The sequence below is a fragment of the Macrotis lagotis genome, chromosome X, assembly GCF_037893015.1.
Source record: "Macrotis lagotis isolate mMagLag1 chromosome X, bilby.v1.9.chrom.fasta, whole genome shotgun sequence".
Lineage (NCBI taxonomy): Eukaryota > Metazoa > Chordata > Mammalia > Peramelemorphia > Peramelidae > Macrotis > Macrotis lagotis.
Window position 1 is genome coordinate 425,785,181 of NC_133666.1, and position 25,548 is coordinate 425,810,728.

A 25,548-nucleotide genomic window follows, 5' to 3' on the forward strand; every position below is an offset into this window, starting at 1 on the left:
GCTTGTTTCTCTTGCACTGCTGCATGCACTGAAACTAAGGAAAGGTCCATTTAAAAATACAAAAATGGCATCAGGTCTGGAGGTAGCAAAAGCTGGTATACACATAACTTTGCTTGCATTGAATTACTTTTATCTGAGGATGACTTGATAGATTATAAGAGTGTCTGATAGTATATCCATCAGAGGCATATGCTATTAGGTGTGACAAGGAGAATAACTCAAGGTACTTCACAAGAAGTCTGTTACCTTACACTTGTCTCTACAGAAGGTACTAGGCTTCATGTGCTTTAACAGTTGGCTATCATATAGAAAACACTCCACCCTTCCAATCAGTAGGATCTGAGTTTAGATCCTGGTTCGGAAATTTACTGTGTGACCTTGGGTAGCTAGCCATTTAGCTTCCCTGAACTTCATTTGTAAATGAAATTTGTAAATTTGAACTCATTTGTAAAGTGAAGATATTGATTCTTATGCTTGTAATCATTTTCTGCACTACCTAAACCACCTTACAGGGTAGTTGCAAGGAAAGTGATTTGCAAGTTTTAAAGCATATTAAGCTATGGACTTATTGTCTAAAGTTCTTCAGTTCTTTGTTTATTATATAAATTCTATTTGTGAAATGCAAGCAAGGGTAAGCTCTAATTAGTTTCTCTTCTAATATAGGAAAACACACACAAAAATGCATAGACACGTAAAACCAGGAACTAAATAAATACTATGGGTTAGTGAAAATATCCTAGGTATGTGTTGAATGAATGAATGAATGGAAAAAATAGTAGACTTGAAGTCAGAAGATTTATGTTCACCCATCACCCCTTAGAAGCATAAAACAATCACTTTCTATTTCTGTGTCTCAATTTCTTCATCTGTGACATAAGAGTGATCTTCTACTGTCTCCCTCACAGGTTTAAGGTGAAGCCAACAATTTGCAACTGCAAAATATTTATAGAGATGTAATTTATTTTTTAATCATAGGACATAAATGAGAGAACACCAGAAAACCACCATTGTCTTGAATAGGAAAATGTTGCATGTTTAAAACAAAAATAAGCAAATGGGAAAATGCAAGATTTATCAAAATGCCTGATGGATATTCAGAATTACAGACCTCTTTATGGAATATACCTGTCTTGGTAATCTCAAATAAATTATCTCTTTGAGATAGATTCTTATGCTATAAAGGAAAACAATATTCTTGTGACTTACAAGGAATTCATCTGTAGCTCCTGGCAGAAAATACTTTTGTCCTGGATTTCTTGGTGAGAGGAGGAGGTCCTTGCTTTTTCCTTTTGAACCATAAATCACCACTGTCGTCTTACATTCTCCTGTTTCTGGAGAATCTTCAGCTGTTTTCACTTTTATGATCCACTGTCCATCTAAATAAACCAAAAATAGTATTGAATACTGGACAGAAATTAAGACTTTACCCACAATTCATCATATTTTCAAAACTGAAAACAAATGAGAGAGAATAAATCAATAGCCCTTTACATCTTTCGAAGTTTATCATGTGAGTATACAAAGTCACTAAATAGTAAAGACTTTCTTAAGACTCAGACTGAAGGATTGGAAAGGCAAATCTTTGAGAAGTGTTCAATTGAAGCAATTCATCCCAAAAAATGGAGAAAAAGAAGGAGGAGGAGGGAGAAGAAAAAAAGGAAAGGGGATGAGCAACAGAAGGGGGAGGGGAGAAAGAATAGAGAAAAGGGGAAGACACGAGATGGAGGGAAAGGAAGGAGAGGAGGGGGAAGAGGTGAAAAAGAGTAGAAGAAAAAATATTTGTTGACAGCAAGCTTAGCATGTCAAACTAAGTAATGATGAATACTGCCTATAAGACCTTATAATCTAATGAAATAACATTATTAAACACTTTCTATAAAAACAGAAAAATAAAGGGAATTCCTGCCCTCAAAGAGTTTACACTGTACCAGGGGACAATACTTAGAGGGGAATTTTGGCCAGTGAAAAAAATGTTTCAGCGATGGTAGAATTAATAGGATACTTTGTCCAATGTGTTAAAAAAAAAAAGATGCTTGCATCTATCATCCTCAGTATTAAATGTTTTCAATTACTGCATGAAATGTACAAGGAAGGACATAATAGGGTCAAGAAAAAGGTCTATAGCTAAGAAAAATGTGGCATTATAGGAAATGGTCAACCAGGTTCCAGAGGAGCAAAGTTCAGAGAAAAGAAACACATGTGGAGCAAGGTATGTTGACTGCACATAATCACCTGGGTTTTCCTTCTGGCTATCTTTCTGTCCCAAACCCAATCCTTATGGACAAAATTTCAGAGATATCCATTACCTGACAATAAGGTCAGAAAAGATCATTTCCCCCCTTAGACACAAGAGTTACAACTACTGGAGAGATGATCAAAAATTTCATTCCCACAAAAAAATACTGAATCTTTAAGACAAAATGTAAAGGAATGATAGGGGATTGGAGGAGGAGACAACCAAGCTTTCAAAAGGAGATTTACAATATTTTATGTTGATTAAAGCATTCAGGAACCTCAACATGTAGTCTACACTAATACCATTACAAACAGTAATCAGATGAAAAAGAATCATAATTGGTATGATAAGAAGTCAGTGATCATTTGTTTTAGCAAGTTGGATTTCCTGAGGGAACAGGATAATTCGTATTTCAGTTACTTCAGAAGACAAAGTTAATTTTCCTGGTATGCACACGACATTGAGTTGATGGTATGCACAGTGAAAGTTTTTGAAGTTACATTTAAGTAACTTCTTTTTGTTGTTATTTATATTTACTGTTTTAATGGCATTTTGATACTTGACTCTCAATCATTTTCTTTTTTTTCCTTTCAATTGTTTATATTTTTAAATAGATTTCTTCCCTTCTTGGTGCTCAAGGGACTCTTTTGTAAATAATCAGCAGGCTGGAACAGTCTGTGTGATTTGATAAATCTACTGGTAAGAATGTATGTCTTAAAAGTTTTTTTCATTGTATTCACTTTCTGAGGATACACAGAGGGAGGGACTGTTTGGAGGTGATAAGAATTGAAAAGGAACAAAGCTGAGAAGGTAAGAGTCAGAAGACATTACCTCATGTTTTTAATAATGAAGGCATCACATGGTCATAAATATCCCAATCTCAGAAAACTATTTTTAATAAAAGAAAGTACATGGCACCTGTATATGATTCAAATCTGTCTACAAAGGAGAGAAGGAACAGACAATTCCATAGCCTAGCCAGTCAGTATGTGCTGTACTAAAAAATCAAGCTCAGTCTGAAAGGAAATGAAGTATAACAAGAACTCTTTTCCCTTTGAGTCATCTGTGGGAGTGATTTTCACAAATGGACCAGTATGATGCAAATTATAAAGGATTGCTCTTTTTATTGTTATTTCTAGATGCATGGATAAAGCACTTTGGGGATGTGTTTTTAGGAAACCTAAGGCAGAGTGGGTCAGAATCTAAGAAATTTAGAAGGTATTAGGACTAATGTGATTGTTTTCATCTGGGAAAAAAATGCTTCTGGTTATTTTAAAATATTACAAAAAGGAAAAATGATTAATTAGGCAGTCAGATTTAGGTGACCATTAGACTTGGGGCTTTTTTCAAGTAACAAGGAAATGGAGGGGCAGCTAGGTGGCGCAGTGCATAGAGCCCTGGCCCTGGATTCAGGAGGACCTGAGTTCAAATCTAACCTCAGACACTTAATAATTACTTAGCTGGGCAAATCACTTAACCCCATTGCCTTGCAAAAAAACCAAAAAAGGAAAAAAAACAAGGAAATGGAGGTATCACTAAGTTTTCAAGGTTCAGTGCATTACCACAAAGACTGGTAATTTTGTTCAGGGACATAGAGTCAATACTAGGTATTTATCATTACCTATAAGAACTAATGCTTACTCTCATCATCTTCATGATTACTTTCCATCCCAAGGCTGTGATAGTGGAAAATACACAATACAAAGATTGGACCATATAGGATTCATATAATAAAAATGACAATGACAATGACAATGACAGTAACTGACTGTGATATTGGCCAAACCATTTGATTTCTCTTGGCCTCAGATTGCATATCTATAAAAAAGAAGAATCTACACAAGAAAAGTGTTCTTAACTGGGGTCCTTAGATAGATTGCAAGGGACTTGTGAACTTGGATGGAAAAAAATAATTTACTAACCTCTAACTAAAATTTAGCATTTCCTTCTAAAATTATTGACAGAAAAATTCTTCTAAGAAGGAACCCATTTTTTTCACTGCCCAAAGAAGTTCATCAAACAAAACAGATTAAAATTCCTGCTCTAAGAATTAGGCTATTAATAGAGTTATACTCTAGCTAGACCGTATCTGTCATTATTGTACTCAAAAGACTCTTTTGCTCTAGGTAGTGTCACTCATTTTCTATGCAACTTCTACCCCCATTTATCCTTTTCTACTCTCAAAAAATTCATCCCTCCCCACCAAACAAAGAAATAAATGAAAAATTCATATCTTTGAATTAATGAAATTAAAGGTGACCCTTAATGCTTACCAGATTAATCAACCTATAATACATCCTTTTCTCTAATTATTTGTTAATAGTTGCAATGTTTACCAAATGAACACTCTAAGATCCATATATCAACTTTTAGGCAACATGGTCCCATCTTTCATAGCTCCACCCTAGCCCAGTGATAAGAATATATTCCATATATTCAAGATGGTTGTAATTTTCATATTTTCATTACCGTATGTTTGGACCCTTCTCCCAAGGTTTCTCTTACATGATGAAAAACTATTTATTTTGGCATAATGTTTCTAGCAACTCACACAAGAATTCCAAACTCTTCCCAAATTCACATCAGAATGAGATCCTAGAAGATTTGCTCATAATTGAATCCTACCCCACTGACCACTACAAAAACGTTATCAACTTCCCCTTCTCAGTCATAGACCTACTTTGTTCAGAGAAACTTACTCTCAGAAGTGATATAGATCAATAGATAGATAGATAGATAGATAGATAGATAGATAGATAGATAGATAGATAGATAGACAGACAAAGATATAGGAATTTGAGAGCTATAAGTAATCTTGGTGGCCAAAATAGTTAAAGTCTAATTTGACCAAAAATTCTTTCTATAACTTCCCTTACAAGAAGTCTCATGGCCTTTGCAAGAAGATGCAGGGGGAAGCATTCCACTTTTCAGTTCCTCAAACTGTTAAGAATTGTCATTATATTTTTAACTAACTTTATGATTTTATCATTATAGGGAATTTCTGGTGAAGACTTTCCTCTACCAAGGATCATAGAATCTGTGTGTCAGATGCTGAACTTGAATCTAATTAAACATCTGAGATAGACTCTTTTTAATGTGCTGCCTCCCACTGTAAATAAAATAATTGTTAATTAATTTTTAAAAATAATTTAATTTTTTTAGAGGGAAAGATTTTTTCAAGCCCAATTAACTTTACTATTCCCCCTCATCACTCCTAATTTTTTCCCTTTAGACCCTTATAGAACAGGCTGAATAATTCTAATCTCACCTCTACGAGACAAACCTTCAAAGACCTGTACACCCTTGAGCAAGTCACTAAGTTTCTAAGGTCCCAAGTTTACAGCTCTAGAACAGGGCTCCTATTTATGAAAAGAGGACCTTTGAGGTTGAATCCAGTCAAACTCAATGCTCTTATACTATTCTGCTTCTTTCGTCACCTAAATTAGCAAATGTCACATTATTAGAAAGAATACATAGTGAAATACAAAGAAAATTTGCTTCTTTAACTTTTTGTTTGATTTTCCTACTTCATAAGTAAGAATGACTGACCAGGGTTCTGTGATTTAGTTTGGGCCTTCATGATAGTCACTTGACCTACCCAAATCTCAATTTCCTCAGCTATAACATGAAGAGATTATAGTGTATGATCTCTGAGATTCTTTTCTGGCTGAATTCCTATAGAACAACTGTCTATTCATAGGCTAAACCTCTGAAGCCTTAGTCGAAGTTGTTAAATAACTTCATCTCAAGTACACAGTAGCTATAAGACAAAGACGCAGTATCTTCTGATATTTCAGGATAGCTATTTATGTTGCTACACAAGGTAAATTATTTTGTTCTTAAGAACTACTTAAGGTGCAGCTAGGTGGCGAAATAGATCACGATCCCTGGAGTCAGAAGGACCAGAGTTCAAATGCGGCCTCAGATATGTAATAATTACCCAGCTGTGTTACCTTGGGCAAGTCACTTAACCCCATTGCCTTAAATGAATAAAAATTTTTTAAAAGAACTATATAAAATTATTTTATTCTCAAGAATTATTCCACATGGTTTGCAAGATCTAAAAATATTGATTTTTGACATGCTAAACACATAATTTTTGGGCTTTTTATTTCATTTTCTTATTTAAAAATTGAATATTCTTTCATGGATATGTTGTATAACAAATATTTGTTTGTGAATTCTGTAGATTTTTTTTTAACTCATTCTTCATGCCCCCAAATCAAATTTCATTAGCTAGGTAAATTTTGGATTGGTGGTAATGATTAAATTCTGGTAGCTAAGTTGTTTTTAGCATGGGCAAGGAAAGAGAAAAGTACAGAGAATTTTTTAATGGATATTTTACATGATAAGTAATTTTAGTATTAAAACATCTTTCCTTATTTTTTGGAATATCTACTAAATCAGTAGTAAAGGAAGAGAAGTGTCATTTAATAATTGAAATGCAAACAAAATGCATTTTGACTGAAAATGAAATAACAAATTATGAGTATTCCAAATAGGTATTCCTTATCACATGGCTTTTTCAACTATGATCTTTTATGGCCTACCCCAGAGGGTCATAAAGAGGGCAAGTCTTTGTAAACCTGAAAGCATCCCTTAAACAAGCACTATTATTTTTGTTATGTAGGAATTTTTTTTCTGAAAACAAGTTTCTTTGTGAGTTACATTTTCCCTATTTTACCAAATAGGGGATATATTAGAAATAATTCATAAATTATTTATTAGATATTTCATAGACTTCTGCAATTTTTAAAGCCCTAAAATCACAATTCTCTCTAAAAAAGGTAGCAATGAGGTACACTACAAGATCTTTACTTGCCTTTATAATGATACCTTTAGAAAAACAGACCCAGACCTCCTATGCTCTCCCATTTATAACATCATCTTGATTTTTGATGTTTCTCAAGGGGTGGGGACTCTTTCTAAGGGATTGTTAAGTATAAAATTACAAGGAGAGTTTCATAGCAATTGTCAAGGCCTACTCTAAATGGACCATTCTGCTTTCTCTCACTTACCTTTAATAATATCAAAAATACTATGCACTCTAAAAGATATACTTCCTTGGCGTAACTGGACCCAGCAGATTCTTGATGTGCTGAAACTCTTGCTTCATTATCTATTAGAAGTCTCTTCAAATCAACAAGCCCTATGACTAAGATTACTAAGTAAATTAATTTACTAGTAAAAATTGATTGAGCCATGTTAGGAAGTCTCAAGATTCTGAGAAAATTTTAAGAAATTCTAGAAAATGGAAAAGACTTAGTAGGAATAAAGTTCCTCATTCCCAGAAATATTCAAGCAAAAGCAGGATTAAATTTGAGATTATTATAGAGGGAATCTGTGTGTAAAATAGATAGTTGGCCTAAATAATGACTTATTTTTCTTGTAATAAGAACATTATATGAACCTAGCCAATGAGTGATGTTTCTGCCAAACTCATGCTGTGAAGATACCTTTCCATTTCAGAGCATGTACTCCAAGTTGACATATCTATTAAAAAGTGAAGCAAAGGGTTCTAAAATAACTCCTTCTAAAATCTGTTACCTTGTTTTCAAATGTTTCAAAGAAAAGTTGTTTTCTTTGCAAGAGATTATTGAAAATAAAGATATATAAACATATAATACATTATATATTATATACCCTATTTATGCATGCATATATACACATATTTTATTTATATGTGTTTACATAATGTATATACATGTGTATATATTATATGTGTGTGAGCATGTATGTATATCTTTATCTGAAATCTATCCAGTGATGTCTTGGAATGAAAATCTTACGTTAAGCACTCTCAAACTAGTCTAAATCCTTCATTTTATAGGTAAGTGATATGAGATCCATTGTAGTAAAGTGAGTTGCCTGAGATCATACAATCAGCCAACAATTGGCAGAATTGGGATGATAATCCAGTGTTTGGATTGTATATTTTTTATGATAGCACCTATGGAACTAAAGAAGCCTATGGAACCCTTCCTTTTCAGAATAATATGATCAAAAGAGAATGATCAAAAAGAGAATATGGGAGGCAGGATTCCGGCTGTTTATAGCCAAAACACCATGTGGGTCCTGAACACACAAGTTTGGGGTTGGGGAAGTGAAGGATTGGGGAGTGAAACCCATTTCTGTGGAAGGATTTATTCTGCACCTTGGGATGCAAAGGGGGGGACTAATTCTATGTCTACACTGTCTTCTAAGCCCCAGTGATCAAGGAGGTATGGGGGGGACCTAGAACCTCAATGTACTGGGGAAAATGTTTATATATTTGCTTTTGTTATAACTTTGAAGTAAATATCCCCTTTCTAAAAGTCAATTAATGTTAAGTTGTTGAATGTAACTGGAGGACTCTTTAACAATGTGAGAAGAAGACTCAGAGGGAAAGCTAGAACAAATGATAGTAGAGAAAACTGTCACCATAAGTCTTCTTGAAATCCTGAGGGGATGTGTAACCCACTCGACTTTGAATGTGATGGTCGGAGCAGAAACACTACTCTCCCTCTAGACATGAATGCGACAATTTGAGGCAGAGCTGACTCAGGCCTTTTGGAAGACACTAATAGTTCCAGCCTTAACCACATGGCAACCCATCCAGAGGCATCTGGAATAAAACCATACATTTCATAAGACTCTCCCAAATATTTGCTGTTCTTCCAAAACTAGCACCTTTCTCATAGAGAAGTCAGCTCAGCTAGCTGATAGGGTCCTGCACCTGATACAAGTTGTACATATTATTAGCCATGATAAGGTAAGAGCAGGTAATATACATGTTGCTGACTCAATATATTTGTGGAGCCAGGCTGATCTGAAAAAAGGGATGGAGATAATTGAAGAAATCCAGAAAAAAAAAACTTTAGAAAATTTGCCTTGTGAAGGATCTTGAAATTTAGCGAATTTTTCTTTAGAGTAATTTCTTAGAAGTATCCTATGATGGTATCTAAAAAGAGTCAGAGAAGATAAGACATTCCTTCTGTGAAGCAGTAGTTACAGGGCTATGGGAATTAAGAATTAAGGATCTAAGGAAATAGTTTATGGATTGGAAATGAGATGACAGTTAAGTGCAGGCTTAAGAAGGTCTTGGAAGAAGCAGAGAAAAAAATAATTTCAAAGTTGTCATAGGTGCAAGACCATAGATTCTGTTCATCAAAGTATTGCAAATGTGAAGTGTCTTATTCAGAAGAGGAGGACATTGGGTCATTTGGATCCAAACCCAGAAACAGTGAATTAATCAAGAAGAAATCAAATTGTATGTGAAAAGAATCAAGAAAGGAATGGATGGGATGTTTTTTTTTTTTTTTCTGGTGTGTGAATCATCCTCAGCAAGGTGGGTCAATGGAGAGTGTTCAGTCTCAGACTCAGTCAGGAAGACCTGAGTTGAAATCCTGCCTTAAATACTAGTTCTATGACCCAGGACAAGTCACTTAATCTCTATTCTTATTCATCTCCATTTCCTCATCTATAAAATGGAAATTAAAATGGCACCTAATTTCTAGGGTTATCATAATTATAAAATAAGACAATATTAGCAAAGTGTCTGACTCAAAATAGGCCAGATGTTTTAAAAAAAAACTTCCTTCCTTTCAGGAATAAACTAGGCATCCAATATACCCAGATTGCAAGGGTTTTTGTGCACATATTTTTTGGGGGCGGGGGGTTGTGGAAGTGGGTTTTTGTTTTAGTTTTTGTTTATTAATGTTGTCATTAGGCAAAAAAGTCCATGGTACTACCTGGAAAGAAAGAAGCTATCTTCCAAGTAGTTACCCTTTGAGAAAGAAAGGGATATGCCTTTGTGAATTCTATTTTTCAGGTTCTGGGAGATCAATGCTCAGATTCAATAAGCTGGTTAAATTCATCATGTTGGTGTATCATCTTTATTTACATTTTCCTAGAGGACTTAGGACACTGCATTTAGCATAAGTATGAGTTTGAAAGTTTCTGTATTTCTGCTCTGTGTCTCTCTTCAAGCTATTCCCTGTAATGATGATAGTACATATCCCCTTCTTTATTGGTTGAAAATTGTAAGCCACACTGGCAGCGAATCTTGGAGAGAGTGCTAGACTTGGATTAAGAAAGATATTTGAATGCTGCATTGCATATATACTAGCTAGGAGACTCTAAGCATGTCAATCAAGCTCTTTCAGTCTGTTTTCTTATCTGTAAAATGGGATTAAAAAGAGCACCTCTAACAGGACTGCTGTGAGAAAAATATGAGATTATATAATATATATGTATATACATACATATATATACACACACAAACAACATTTTGTAGATTGAGTGTTTTTTTAAATGTTTGCTGTTGTTATTATTATTCTCTGAGGCTCATAGGAAATTCCAGCTTTTTTTCCCTTATTGATAGCAAGCTGTCCCTCTTAGTTGTCACATAGTACTTTTTGTAAGCATAATTTCATTAAATGTGAATGTGATGGATTGAAAAATGTAATGAAATTGAACTTATTCTCATTCTAATTGAACCTATTTCATCATTTAGAAATGAATCTTCTTTGGCATATGAGATGGACTTTCACTGATGGAGGACAGAAGTTACACCTAACTTAAAATTGAATTTGATGTCATTATCATTGCTTTCAGGATGAAGTTTTATAGACTGTAAAACTGGGGGATATAGGCATGAAGAAGCTGTGTCATGTAAATAATGTATATATTTCTATAGAATTCAACTGAATTCACTGAACTGAATTCACTGAAATACACAGTTCTTAGATCTTAAAGTGAAAGAAGGTGAAAATGGCACTTACAGCATACTTACTGATCAATTTTGAATCATTTTCCAACTCATTTGACCTCCTTACACTCTGACTTTGCAAGGTCATTATTACAATTTTATTCTTATTTTTCAAGGAAGGAGGTTTATGTAGGTTTTATGAATTGCCCAAATTCACAGTAGGCAAGTGACAGAAGTTGATTTGAAATCCAGATCTCTCCTGGTTCCCAGTCCAGTGCAAAATGTACATACAATACTATCTCAAATTGACTGAAATTGTAGTAGTCAAGCCCCCCCCCCCAAATATTATAAGTGAACCTCCTCCCTCTACAGGTTACAATCAGAATGTGGTCTACTAGACTCTAGTTTTCATCCTAAAGCTTCATTCCAACCTTAGAATTCACATACTGGAAGTATCCTGCACACTTGCATCCTTTCCCTCTAATTCGAGGGCTCTTACCAGAACCTGAGAAAAATGAATTTTAATAACTAATGATTTGGGGAGATCCAGAGTTCTCCCTTTTTCTAAAGTCTTCATTTCAAAAACATTTTGTGAAGGTTAAGCTAACTTCCTTCTCAACCTAACACACACAGAATCTCTAATCTAAAGTGAATTCCCTGCCATTGTGTTCTATTCCAGTAAACTTGAGTGGAAGTAAATCCTTTGTTTAGATTGCCCAAGACTGGGAGTGGTCTAGCACAGAAGTAATGCATTTGTACCAAGAGTGGATTCTCTCAATGTTAACTATTCAGTACTGACTGCCATCTTATACAGCACCCTTTTCCAAGGGCATATAAGCCATGGGCCTGGTGTCATGATTATCCTTGGCATTAAAAAATGCCTCTGCCTTCTTTTATTAATGAATCAATTATGTATTCAAGACTTTTTAAAATATCATCACTATTGAAGGCATATGCCCCACCAAGATGAGAAAAAAAGGAAAATAATCAATGTGGGAGAGGTTGTAGGAGGATTGGGATATCGAGGCATTGCTGATGTTTGTTATGAACAGATTCAGCCTTTCTGGAGAGGGTTATGGAACTATGCCCAAAGAACAATAAAACTCTTCATACACTTTGACCCAGCAATTCCAATTCTAGGTATAAATCCAGAAGAAATTATATTAAAAAACTCCTACATATTTCAAAATATTCATAGCATCTCTTTTTTGTAGTGGCAGAGAACTGGAAATCGAAGAGGAATAGCTAAATATGAATCTATGAAATACTCCTATAAGAAATCATAAATGGTCTGACTCTAGAGAAGCATGGAATGAGTTATGGGATCTGATGCTGAGTGAAGGGAGTAGAACCAAGAGAACAATGTACACATCAACAACAGCATGGTGAGAGGATAAACCTTGATAGAAGCAGCTCCTCTCAAGAGTTCAGAGAGTAGGACAATTGTATTACACTGACTATGGACTATATTATCCCCATCCAGAGGAAGAAAAGCAAAACAAAACACATGCCCCCCAAAACCCCTTCAGAAGCTGATGAACTCTATAAAAATTATCTCATATATCTCTTTCCCTTAATCCTAATTTTCCATCCTAAAAATAACTTATCTGTAATTAAGTTTATCAAAATATGTATGTACAATACTAACCTTACTGTTCACCACCAAGGGGGTGGGGATGGAAAGGGAGGATGGAAGAAAATTTAATAACAAAAATATGTATGTGCATATGGATGAAAATAAATTTAAAAAATAGAAGGCATATGCCCTAGCCAGCCATTGCCTTCTTCTCCAGTACTCCTCTACATGAACCTCAAAGCCTTTTCCTTTTTAACTTCATTTCTTGTTATTTTTTCCCATTAGTTCTCTCAGTTTACTCAAATAAAGTTGTTCAGCTGTCTCAGATATATGCAACTCTTTGTAATCCCACTTAGGGTATTCTTGGCAAAAATAGTGGAGTGATTTGTCATTTATTTTTCTAGCTCATTTTACAGATGAAGAAACTGAGGCAAATTGGTTTAAATGACTTGCCCAGAATCACAGTTACTAAGTTTCTGAGGCTAGATCTTAATTCAGGAAAATAAGTCTTTCTTGACTTCAGGCAAAACACTCTCCTATACCACCTAGCCCTTCTTCAACTATGAGATGAAGATAATAACACCTACCTAGCAAATGTTATGAGAATCAAATGAGATGACATTTGTTAAAAAAAATGACAGCATAGTGTCTGGGACATTGTGGGCAATTAATAAATGTTTGTTCCTTTTCCTACCTGTCAGAATTTAAATTTTTTGAAAGCAGTAACTGTCTTTATTTCTTTTTTGTACTTGTAATTCCAGCACTTAGGACCATGTGTGAAATGTAATAAATACTTACTGACTAAATGATTGATTAAACCAACATGATAGAGGGAAGTATTGGATATACCAAATGAGAGGATATGATAACAGGGAGTATATTAAAACAAAGAAGAGTAGCTGCTTAAACATGACCCTCAGGGACTAACTCCTGAAGATCATTCTCAAAGGACAGTTAGAATAATTGGAAAGGGATATTGGAGAGAAATAGCACTAAAGGGACCTAGGCTCCAGCTCAGAAACCACCTGGGAAGCAACAATGGGAATGATTTCTGTCCAACCTGGGAAAAATTGGGTTTTATTGTCTGGATCATACCTGGTAGGAAAGCAAGAAAATTACTTTTAGCTGACTCTCTGAAGCATTAGTGTCTCTTTTCTGATAGGGATTTTTCTTTACCTGAATTTATTTTATTTATTTTTAGATTATGGAGTAGGACCAGAGCTTGTTTTCATTAAGAAGATGGCAGAAGAACTATTGAGGATAGATTAGAGAATCAGAGATGTGAAGCTAGTAAGGATCTCAGAGATCATCCGAGACTGCAGATTAGAAATTTAAAGCACAAGGCACAGGCTCAAGTAAAGATGGAAACTAGGTCCTCAAATTTCAAAGTCAATTCTCTATCTGTTCTAATGGGAATGCTACCCATAAAAAAAACTCATTATGTATGTCTCTGAGCAGTCAAAGACCAGAGACCAAATAACAGAAATTGGGAATACCCACATACAAGAGAAAAGAGCAAAATGAACTAGGGAACGCTTGGATAAATGCTCAGCAACCAGAAGATTTATGGGAATTGAAGGAAAGGAGTGAGATGAGTGACCATGTCTCACTCTCAGGAGCCAACTGGGTTATTGTAGAAAGTCATCAAAAAGCATTTATTCAATACATATGTTGTCAACCACTTTGCTAAATTCTCAGAAGGAAAATGGTTAACAATTTAGATGAGTCTTTGACACTTGGAACAACTTGCTTGCTTAACATCAGTTGATTTGAGTCATCTATTACTATTATTACTACTACTACTACTATTATGACTAATAATAATCATAACTTATAGCTGATAGCAGATTATCACTGACAACATAAAATAATATTAACTTCATTTAAATAGTATATTGACACATTGTTCATCCCTTTTAATCCACAGACATTAATTAATCTACCATGAGCACTTACTACAGTGTCAGGAATTGTTTTAAGTACTTTATAAATATTAGCTAATATTTTCCTCATAATAACAATAGGAGATAGGTACTAAATCGACACTTTACAATAGAAGAAACTGAGGGAGTTGACTCCAGGTTCAGTGCTCTATCTATTACTCACTTCCCTACTTCTTGTTTCTCTAAGAACCAGTGCTGGAAAAAAATCCAACCTGGAATCTTGGAGATGGGTCACCTCCAAATCACTTGCTGGTCAAATAGTAAATTAAGGTGAGACAAGGAAAATCATGTAACAAAGACAGCACTAACTCAAGAGAGATGATTACCATGGCTACATAGAGGGGAGAGTTCAAACTGTGAGATGTCATCAAATTAAAGAATATATAAGGGGCGGCTAGGTGGTGCAGTGGATAAAGCACCGGTCCTGGAGTCAGGAGTACCTGGGTTCAAATCCAGTCTCAGACACTTAATAATTACCTAGCCGTGTGGCCTTGGGCAAGCCACTTAACCCCATTTGCCTTGCAAAAACCTAAAAAAAATTATCTACAATGAGGTAAGGTTGTGGAAGCATTATATTCCCAGAAGAACAATTCCCATAGAAAATCCTCCTTAGAGGGAATAATTGACTTGCCTAACTAAGATCAAAAAGCCAACTGACAGAACCAGGACTTGACCCCAGTCTTCTGATGCCAAGTTCAATGCTTTTGCAATACTCTCAAAAGATATATTATCTACAATTTTGTAAAGGATAATTTGTAAATCATTATCACTTTGGCTTGTTTGAGTTTTTGCTTGTATATTTGTTTTGATCAAAGCAGGGGCTTCTGAGAATATAGTCATATAAGAGGATTTTGTCAGGGAACTGTTTCAGAGAGGTGAGTTAGATGACTTGATGATAAAAAGTTTTGTTGTGAGGTCCTATCTGATGAAAAGGTTCAAGTTCAGGACAGTTGAGAATTCTGCATGATCCTGGCAGCATCTTCAGAGCTAAAGGGACAATAAAGCACTTTCAAGCAGTTGTTAAAAGGCCTATCATGAAGAATAGTAGATGGATTGATAGCACCAATACAAGCTGCAATTGTGGGGTGAGGGATTATTTTTTTCCCATATATATAGAAGCAGCAGGATGCAGAGGTATCTTGTATGTGTTCATTTACTGTCTTTCCCAGAAGAATGTAAGTTTTCTGAGGTCCAAATCTGTTTTCATTTGTTGACTTTTCTTTGTATCCTAACACAATATTTGAAACATTGTAAGGACTTAATAAATGCAGGCTGATTATAAGGGATAAGCAACTTAAATAAAGTTAATATTATTTTATGTTGACAGTTATCTATTATCAGACAGTATGCACTGATAAGATTGAAGGTTGGTCTCAATAATATCCTCTAGTCAAGTGAACTTCTGTTGAGCCCTGAGCCAGAGAACCTTCCATGTTATGTTTGATATGCTCTGAATACCTGAAACCACATTAGATGCAAATTTAATTTGCATCTACTTAAGAGTATCTCTGAAAAAGAAAGTTTGTTGTAATTGAGTCACTAAACACTTCATGATGCCAGTTTGTTTTTTCTTGGCAAAGACAGTTTACCATTTCCTTAACTAGTCCATTTATAGATGAGGAAACTGAGGCAAACAGGATTAAGTAATTTATCCAGCGTCATATAGATAATAAGTGACTAAGACAAGATGTAAGCTCAGAAAGATGTCTTCCTGACTGCAAGCCTGGTGCTCTATTCACACTACCACTTGGATGCCCCAAAAGAGAGATACCACGTGACTCACAGTCTCTACCTAGTTCAGCTCTTTGTCATCTATTGCTTAAGCAATTGCAACAGATTTATAATTGGTCTCTTGGTCCCAGGTCCTTCCCTACCATAATATATACTCTATTCAATCAACTGCCAAAGTAATTTTAGGAAAATGCAGACCTAAATATGTCACCCCACTACTTTACAAACACTAAAATTCCTTATTATCCACTAAGATAAAATATTAACTCCCCTGCTTCCCATGTAAAGCTCTTCAGCTCTTCACAACTCTTTCTACCTTTCGTATCCCCTTGAAAATTACTTTCCACCATGGTTAGTAATGTAAATCCTATATAAAAGATTGCTTCCTGTTGGGGAGAGGAAGAGGGAAGAGAGGGAGGGAGAAAAATTGTAAAACTCAAAGTCTTGCAAAAATAATTGGTTAAAAAATACTATTGTATGTAGTTGGAAAATTAAAATATTTATTTAAAAAAAGAAAAAGAAAATTTATCTTCATTCACTCTGTGGTCACTTGATGATCCTCATTATATCATGTTCCATTTCCCCTTCTGTGCCATTTACCCTAGCTATTCCCCATGCCTGGAATACTTCTCCCTCCCCAACTCCAGAGAATTTGCCTTTCTTCATGACTTCAGAGTCACTTCTGCAGGAGGATTTTTCCATCTACCCTCAACTCTACTTGCTAGTGCTTCCTCCTCCAAGGTTACATTTCATCTACTCTGAATATGTCCTTTATGTGTCTTTTTTCTATGTTCTGTTGTCTCTCCTATTAGACTGTATAACTTTTGAGGCTAAGGACTGTTTTTCTATTAATCCCCAGCACTGACATATAGAAAGAGCTTCATAAATGCTTGATGATTGATTAATAACTAACCCTTAAAATTCAGAGAAAAAGACTGAGATTCTATGACCTTAAAAGTAGATGTATTAGTCTGAGTACTCCCTTTATCAAATGAACATTGTCCATTTTTGCACCATGAAACACTCTTTGACTCTGTTTCTCTCTTGGCTTCCTATGGTGACAATTCATTTGTTCTTTCTTCTGAAAATTCTTCTTCTGAAACTTAAGAACTTGAGCAGAAAATTTCTCTCAGCTCAGTTTGTTCATTAAATGAAGTAGTTGGACCATATATTATCTAGATTTCCTTCTTCTAGTTCTAATAATCTTGTGAATTGGTATAAATCAGATGAAGATTTTTGACTAAAAAAACAATTAAATTTTGACTTCAATATTTTTTATTAACTAAACTATTGTCTATTCTTGGAAACCACGTGGTCATCATGAGGCTCATTTTTTTCACCTTTGTGACCAAGAAAAGAAATTTCTGTTTTTAACCTGGAAAATGAATTCATAGCACTCAACTATTTAATAGAGGGCACTGAGTAGACAAAGTGCTGGTCATGGAGTTTGGAAGACATCTTCCTAAGTTTAAATTTGGCCTCAGACATTTACTGTGTGATCCTAGGCAAGGCATTTAACCCTGTTCATCTCAGTTCTTCATCCAAAAATGAGTTGGAGAAGGAAATAGAAAACATCTCCTGGGGCAGTTAGATGCTGCAGTGGATCAAGCACTGGCCCTGGAGTCAGGAGGACCTGAGTTCAAATCTGGTCTCAGACACTTATTACTTAGCTGTGTGACCTTGGGCAAGCCACTTAACCCCATTGCCTTGTAAAAAAAAAAAACTAAAAAAAAAAACAAAACAGAAAACATCTCCAGTATCTCTGCCAAGATAACACCAAATGGGGTCACAAAGAGTCAGACAGGACAGGCATGTAAAAGAAGTGCTTTTTACCTTAAAATACTATATACAGGTTATATTAATGAACATTTTTCACCTTGCAAAGAGAGGAGAGTAGGCCAGAGGCAAAATAGTGATGTTTATCCTTTGCTCTTGAAGAAGACCATGACATCAGGGAGGTGATGCCATGACAAGTACATGAATTGGATTTGAGTGGGGGGGGGCGGTTTGTGCTAAGTCACCATCCTTACTTTATCTCCAGAGACATCTGAATTCAGTGGCCAGATATGAATCTGGAGGATTGGAGATGGTCCTGGCTGCAAGGCAATTAGGGTTAAATGACTTGCCCAAGGTCACACATTGTGTATCATGTAGCTGAAGCCAAATTTGAACTACCATTCTGCTGTCTTCAAGGTCAAGGCTTTATCCACTGTGCCATCTATGCTGCCCATAGAGGCTAAATATATTGATTATTAAATCTCTCTTCCACCATTGGAGAATATCAATGTTGTCATTCATTAGACAAGTGAGATTTATAAAAACGTGGGCAAAGATAGTATGAAATGTGATCATCAACTCTCTTTTGAGTTTAGAATTCTGGTGCAATATAGCCTTCTGCCATTTCTACAGGCATTGTTTATAAAGTAATTAGACATAGAAGGCATGAGTGAAAAAGTAATGCTAAAGAGATATTCATATGGGGACCCTGACAGCCTGCATTTGGTGAATATGACAAGCTAGCTAAATGTTTATCCTCATTTATTTAAAAGGATGCAGCTGTGGTTAGAAACAAGCAGGCCTAAACTATAGCAGGTGACTTTGAGCAAGTTGTTTAATGTCTCAGCATTTCATTTCCTATTCCTAGGAAATGGAAGTAATTATTATTGCTCTCATATAGTAAATGTCTTTGAAATTGTGAAAGAGGATCCACTTGTATAAAATCTTTAAAACCATAACTTGGCACAACTCAACATAGAAGTGCTAATCACTGAACAGCACAAATTAAACAGCTGTTTTCATTGTCTTGGAAGCTTCCATTATATAACAAAAATCCTTCTATATTGATATGCACATCAAAGAAAGCAATGCAGTGTGGTGAAGCAGTGTAGTAAAAGGAAAAGACCACTGGATTTGGTTTTGGGGAAATTTGGTACAGATCTTAACTTTGTCATCAGATACTTCTGTTATCTTGAATGAGTGATTTAATATCTTTGGACCTCAGTTTTCTCATTTGTAAAATGAAAGAGTTGGAATTGATGATTTTTCAGTTCCCTTCTATCTCCTGATCCTATGAGTCTGTAGTTTGAGGTGAAAGTGGTGGAAGATGATAGCTCTGTTAGAGAGAGAACACAGTAATATTGTGTTAGTGTGAAGTTAAAACCATGGGGCAGAACAGTAAAGGAAACCTGAGTATAAAAATAGAAATGGTAGAGTCCATAGAATTTAATTAGAAGGCCCAAAGGAATCCTTAGTGGAAGCAGTTTTGTTATCACTGTCCTTAAATAACACCCCTGAAATCCATAAAAGGAATTAAAGAACTCAGAGAAGCTTTTTAAACTTTACATTCATTCAAATTAAGAAAGAAAAAGATTCTGCAAGACTAAACAGTGCCTTTCCCAATTAATATTTCTTTTCAAATTAAAAAATACAACCACTATGAATTTTGCAATAAAAAAATTGTTGGGAGTTGTTTGAAAACAAAGAATGTTTGAATAAATTTTTATACAACAAATTATACAAACAATTACTTAGGAAAAGCTAACCCTAATTTTTCCTTCTGAATAGTTTAATCTATGCAACAATGCTAATTTTTCCATATCTATCCAACAAGAAGGCTGGTTATCCTCATCTAGGACAGTCCTTCTTGCCTCCTGAAGTTCTGGATCTTAGATGACCACCTAGAAATATGAAAATATCTCAAATTCCCTAGAGTATCCAGAAACAAAATTTGAGTTAGTCTCCTCTCATTAAATGACTAAAGATTATTGGGGTCAATGCAGGAGATGACATATTATGGGAAGACTATCTTTTCCCCATATTATTCTTTCCTTGCTCAAATTAAAATAATAGAATATTCTTATCTAATCACTTTCTGTACTCCCTCAACAGAATTTTGAAAAAGGCAGACTCTGTGGTAGCTTTTTTTTTTGGCAAAGGGGAGGAGTTATTTTCTTGTTCATTTTTTCTTTAATAGCTTATTATGGTGCCTGACACATAGTAGGCATTTTAATACATGGCTTGTTGAATTTAATTACATTGAGTTGATGATATTTGCACTATTATCATTTCTAATTGAATTGAATTGGGGAAAAGATTATACTCAGTTTCTGAAAGTAATTTTATTATTTAAAACGTTTATACTCTGGAAGCACTCTGATGTAAAGTTGCTGCTGCTGAATCTTTAAAATCTATTTTCACCTAAATAGGGCTTCCTATCAAAATTGATTTTAGCCTAAACAAAGTATCTTTCAAGTTCCTTTCCCCCTCCCTAAAGATTATCTCACAAGGATAAGAACAGAATCATAAAAGCAATTAGAAAGAAACAAATAATGAGTTTTTTAAGTATCCTGAGGAGTTCCCAGAACACCCAATTAAACACCATTTCTCAAGACAAAGAGAGTTTCAGACAAGACTTACAAATGATAATAGGTGGATTTGGAATTCATTCCTCCTCCCATATGTGTGTGTGTGTGTGTGTGTGTATGTATGTATATACACACATAGATAAATATGTATATATTTATGTGTGGATTAAATTGATGATTTACATACATATAACATATACATAGTATGTATGTGTGGATTAAATTGATAATTAGTTGGAGCATTATTAGGATTCAATGATCAATGCCGCTGCTACTTATTTTATATAACAGACGTGCAAATTGGTTAGATACGTTCATCCTCATTTTGCAGCCAAGGAAATAGAGGTCTGAGAATGTTGTTATTATGTGCCCAGTATCACTCACTAAGTTACTGCCAGAATCAAGATTAATATTCACATCTTCTGAACTTCTGGTCCAGTGCTCAGCACATTGACTCTCACTGCTTCTCAGAATCATAATGAGTCTCCTTCTTTCACTAACATCAATTTGAAAAGAAAGACCACCTGTGGAGGTTTCTTTGTTATTGGAAGTGAATTAAAATTTAACTGTTCAAGAGATCATCAGCACAGAAAACTGCAGATTCCTCCTTAACTGTGGTAGATAATATTTGCTGAGAACTGCCACTTTTTGCTAATAAAAACACTGCATTAGCTCAACAAAGAAAGATGCTCCATGAAGTCATAAGGAAGTTGCATATCTTTCAAATTTATTAAACTGTCACTCTTTAACACTGCCCTATCTTAACTATTCAATATATTATGGAATTATTCAAGCAAATAGTCCAACCACTTTATGCGCATTTCCTTAGACATGTCCCTATAAATTTCCCTGAACCTTATTTTCACAACTATAATGTGTATAAGACACTCCTATATGTCTCATGTTTTTTTTTAATTGAGGATAAATGATATAATACATGTTAAAACCCCTTAAAAATCAGTCAACAAGAAATCATTAATCACCTACTATATGTTAGGAAGTGTGTAGCAAAACCACAACGTGATCAATTTTATGCAACCTGCATATTCAAAACTCTTTATATATATACATATATATATATATATATATATATACATATGTATAAAACCTCCTAATTAATCTCCCTGCTTCTGGTCATACAAGAGTATGAACTCTCCAGTTCGTCCTTCACGCTGCTGCCAAATTAATATTTCTAAGATGCATGGCTGACCCCACCACTTGTCCACTCAAAAGATCTTAATCTTGTTTCCTCTAAAGTACAAAGTACTCTTTTTGGTATTTAATGTTTGGCATTTAGAGTTTCCCAGAATCTGGCCTTCCCCTACCTTTCCAAGCATATCTCATATTATTTCCCTTAATATACTCTGTATTCCAACCAAACTGGATTGCTAGCTGATATTCAAACATGATTTGTCATCTGTCAACTCCTTCTTTTGCAAAGATTGTCACACATATCTAGAATACAATCCCTTCACATCCCTGCCTCTTGGAATCCTTAGCATCTAGTGTTTCAAGTGCCACCTCCCATAAGAGATGTTTTCTGAGGACCCCAATTGTTGCTTGTCTCTTTCTTTTGTAATTCTTTTTTTTAAGATGAGGGTCTTAATGTTATCAAAATAGAAAGCTTCCAGTGAGGAACTCCTCCTCATGATACAATTGGCATAAATCCTCCAACATGCAGTCTTAGAGTTTTTCCTGATGTTCTAAGAGATTAAAAGATTTTCCTAGGGTCACATAGCCAATATATGTCAGAGGTGGGTGGAACTTAAACCCATGTCTTTCTGTCTCCAAAATCAACTATTTTTCCAATTCACCACAGAGTCTCAATTAACTTCATGGTTGTCGACCTAGGTATGTATGTATTGTATCCCTCCAGAAGAAAATAAATTCCCTGATGGAAGGTTTCATTACATTTTGTCTTTATACTCCCCAAGTGTCTGACACATGGTGTGTAGTCATTAAATACATCGAGTTTTAATATAGCCTTTGTTGAACAGACTATAAGCCAATCTATAATAAGCATCTTAGAAGTATTAATTTGGCAGCAGCCTGAAGGACGAATTGGAGAGGTCATACTCCTGAATGGTCAGAAGCGGGGAGTTTAATTAGGAGGCTCTTAACAACAATATAAATGAAGAGTTATGAGTTACTGAATGAATGCTAGAGATTTTGTAGAGATTTATAAGACAATACTGCAGACCTACACTGAGTACTCATGGAAAATAAATATGCATAGATCTGTGATTTATACTAAAAAATAATTATATAGGAACACCAAATAATATATATATATATATATGATATAAACATGTGTATATGTGCATTTGTATATAAATATATTTCTGTGTAAAGTTTTCATTTAACATTTCATTCAATTAAAATAAAATATCTTATTTATTTTTGACATTTCTGTCCTTGTTTTCTGTTCCCTTTATTATCACATCTATAACAAGAACATTGTTATTGGTCTTCTCCTGTTTTGTCTAGTCAAATTTGGGGGGAATAACCTATATTCAGACCATTATGGTCATTGTAACTACTTATTAGGTAACTAAGTGGGATGGAAGAGACATAGTATCTGTGTAACAGCCTGGGCAAGTCATTTTACTTCTGCTTACCTCTTCATTTGAAAAAAAGATGGGAATAATTACAACATTCAGGATTGTTGACCATTGTTTCTAAAGTGCTTTGAAAACCTTAAAGCTGTATATAAGATGCTGGGTACTGATATTAGCACCATACTAGTATCATGGTGGACTAATTTAAGTAATTAATTCCATAATTAAGTTAAATATATTGCTAATTCCACTCTACCTGCTATTTCAGATATAAAAGTTCAAAACACAGAATGATATTTGAAAAACTGTTACTATACTGAAAATAAAAAATAATAGTAACTTTACTATCATATATTAACCACTTTACCAAAATTTCCAAAAAAAAGTATTCTGTTAGTTCTTTCAATCTTAATTCTTCTGAATTCAGTTTATACTCCACAAATGAAAAAAAAAACACTACCCTTCTTTCTTGCTTTCTACTTAGAAAGCCCTTATGTCCTGCGTACACTAGAGATTCTAATTTTTTTTCTTTTCCTTTCTCTGGTCAACAGGATACAGCCATATTTAATGGATTTGTCCCTTTTCTATTTTAAGTGGTACTAGTCATAATTCAGATTTTACTTCTAAAAGTGAAATTTTAGCCTTCTTGACTTAATTCAATTTCCTAGGGGCAGGATGACCAAAGTCAAATAGGTTTTAGATGACATTTTCTAACTTTCATGGGTTTTAAGGATTTCTACAATCTGTCTTAACTGATTTATCCAGCTTTATTTCCCAGTTATCCCTTAAAACCATTGTATGGTCCAGTCAGACTAGACTCTGATCTCATCATTCCTGAGGTTATGCAACCTTCTAGTTCCAACCATTTCTTCCTGGAATGCAATTCTTCCTTCCCTCTTCTTATTGAAATGCTTCTCTTCTAGCCCATGAAAATATCCCAGCTAAAAATGATTTTTCCTTTTTGAAAATTTCCCAGAGTGTTTTGTCTGGATTTCTACTTTGTATCTCTCTCCAGTTCCTAAGATGGTACCTTTCCCAAATAAAGTGCCTGACATTCTGCCCTTATCTTATATACGTTGTCTCAGTCAGAAGAACAGGAGCAGCTAGGTGGCGCAGTGGATAGAGCACCAGCTCTGGAGTCAGGAGTACCTGAGTTCAAATGTGACCTCAGATATTTAAAAATTACCTAGCTGTGTGGCCTTGGGCAAGTCACTTAACCCCATTGCCTTGCAAAAACCTTAAAAAAAAGACAGAAGAACATAAGTTTCCTATTTTCTTTGATCCCTAATATCTATAATAGTTTCTGACACTTCATAAATATTTGTTCAGGGGCAGCTAGGTGGCACAGTGGATAGAGCACAGCCCTTGAGTCAGGAGAACCTGAGTTCAATTCTGGCCTCAGACACTAAATATTTACCTAACTTTGTGTGACTTTGGGCAAGTCACTTAACACCTCTGCCTTGCAAAAAAAATAACCCCCAAAATATTTGTTCAATGACCAGTTATTGATTTAGGTATAATGATCAGTATAAGCAAAGATGTAAAATAGGAAAAATTAAGGTATTTTGTACAGGTGGAAAATGCCTGTGGGAAGTGACATTAAACCAGTGTGGTTAGCAGGTAGCATTTGTAGAGGACAGTTATTTTAGATAAGGCTAGACAACTAGAGAGATACCAGATTGTAGAGGATTTTGAGTTAAGGAATTCAAACTTAGCATGAGAGCAATAAGGAGCCACTCATGATGCTTGAGCAGAAAAGGAATAAAAATCTTCTTCTAGAGGATAATGAGGAAGGGATCAGGTCCATAATTTTCCCAATATGAAAATTTCCTCTACCAATATAAATCATAAATTTGACAATCATTGAGTAAATATTTATTAAACATTTCCCATGTGCCAAGCACTGTGCCAGATTCTGGAAATAAAAATAAAATTAATGCCTACTTGAATATAGATTATATTCAAACAAATATTAGAATGTAACTTTGTCAATTTTTAATCTTATGAATTGCCTGAGCACACTGAGGAATGACTCACCTAAGTGATTTGAGTAATTTATTTAATATTAGAGGCAAGACTCAAATCAAAGTCTTCTTGACTTTCACTTTTTCCCTCCATCCATTAGGCTGGACTACCTCTTCAGATCCCTGGTTAATGAAGGTTATATATACATATTATATATATAATATGTATATATATATATATATATACATATATATCAATAAGTAACTATTAAAATCATTTATCCAAGCCACATATGTTGAAAAAACAAAATATATTTAATAAATTAGTGGTCAGGTGAATTAATGTTAGTTTTTCCAACATCAGAAATTCTCAAAGGAAATAAATTTGTTCAGAACATGCCAACCCTTGGTCCAAGAACTTTCCATGAGTAGATAGAGTTAAACAGAACACCGTCATAAAATTGATAGACTTTGAAAAATAAGACTG

The 25,548-nt window shown here is 34.7% G+C and overlaps 1 protein-coding gene across 5 annotated transcripts in view; it reads right to left on the reverse strand.

Annotated features, from left to right (window-relative positions):
* Positions 1–25,548, reverse strand: part of LOC141497715 (lipoxygenase homology domain-containing protein 1-like) — a 710,463-nt gene that overhangs the window by 264,438 nt on the left and 420,477 nt on the right. For all 5 annotated transcript variants that reach the window (XM_074200482.1, XM_074200484.1, XM_074200481.1 and 2 more), the window contains one exon: positions 1,207–1,376. In XM_074200482.1, the coding sequence (XP_074056583.1) occupies positions 1,207–1,376 (170 nt within the window). The remainder of the gene's footprint in view (positions 1–1,206; positions 1,377–25,548) is intronic.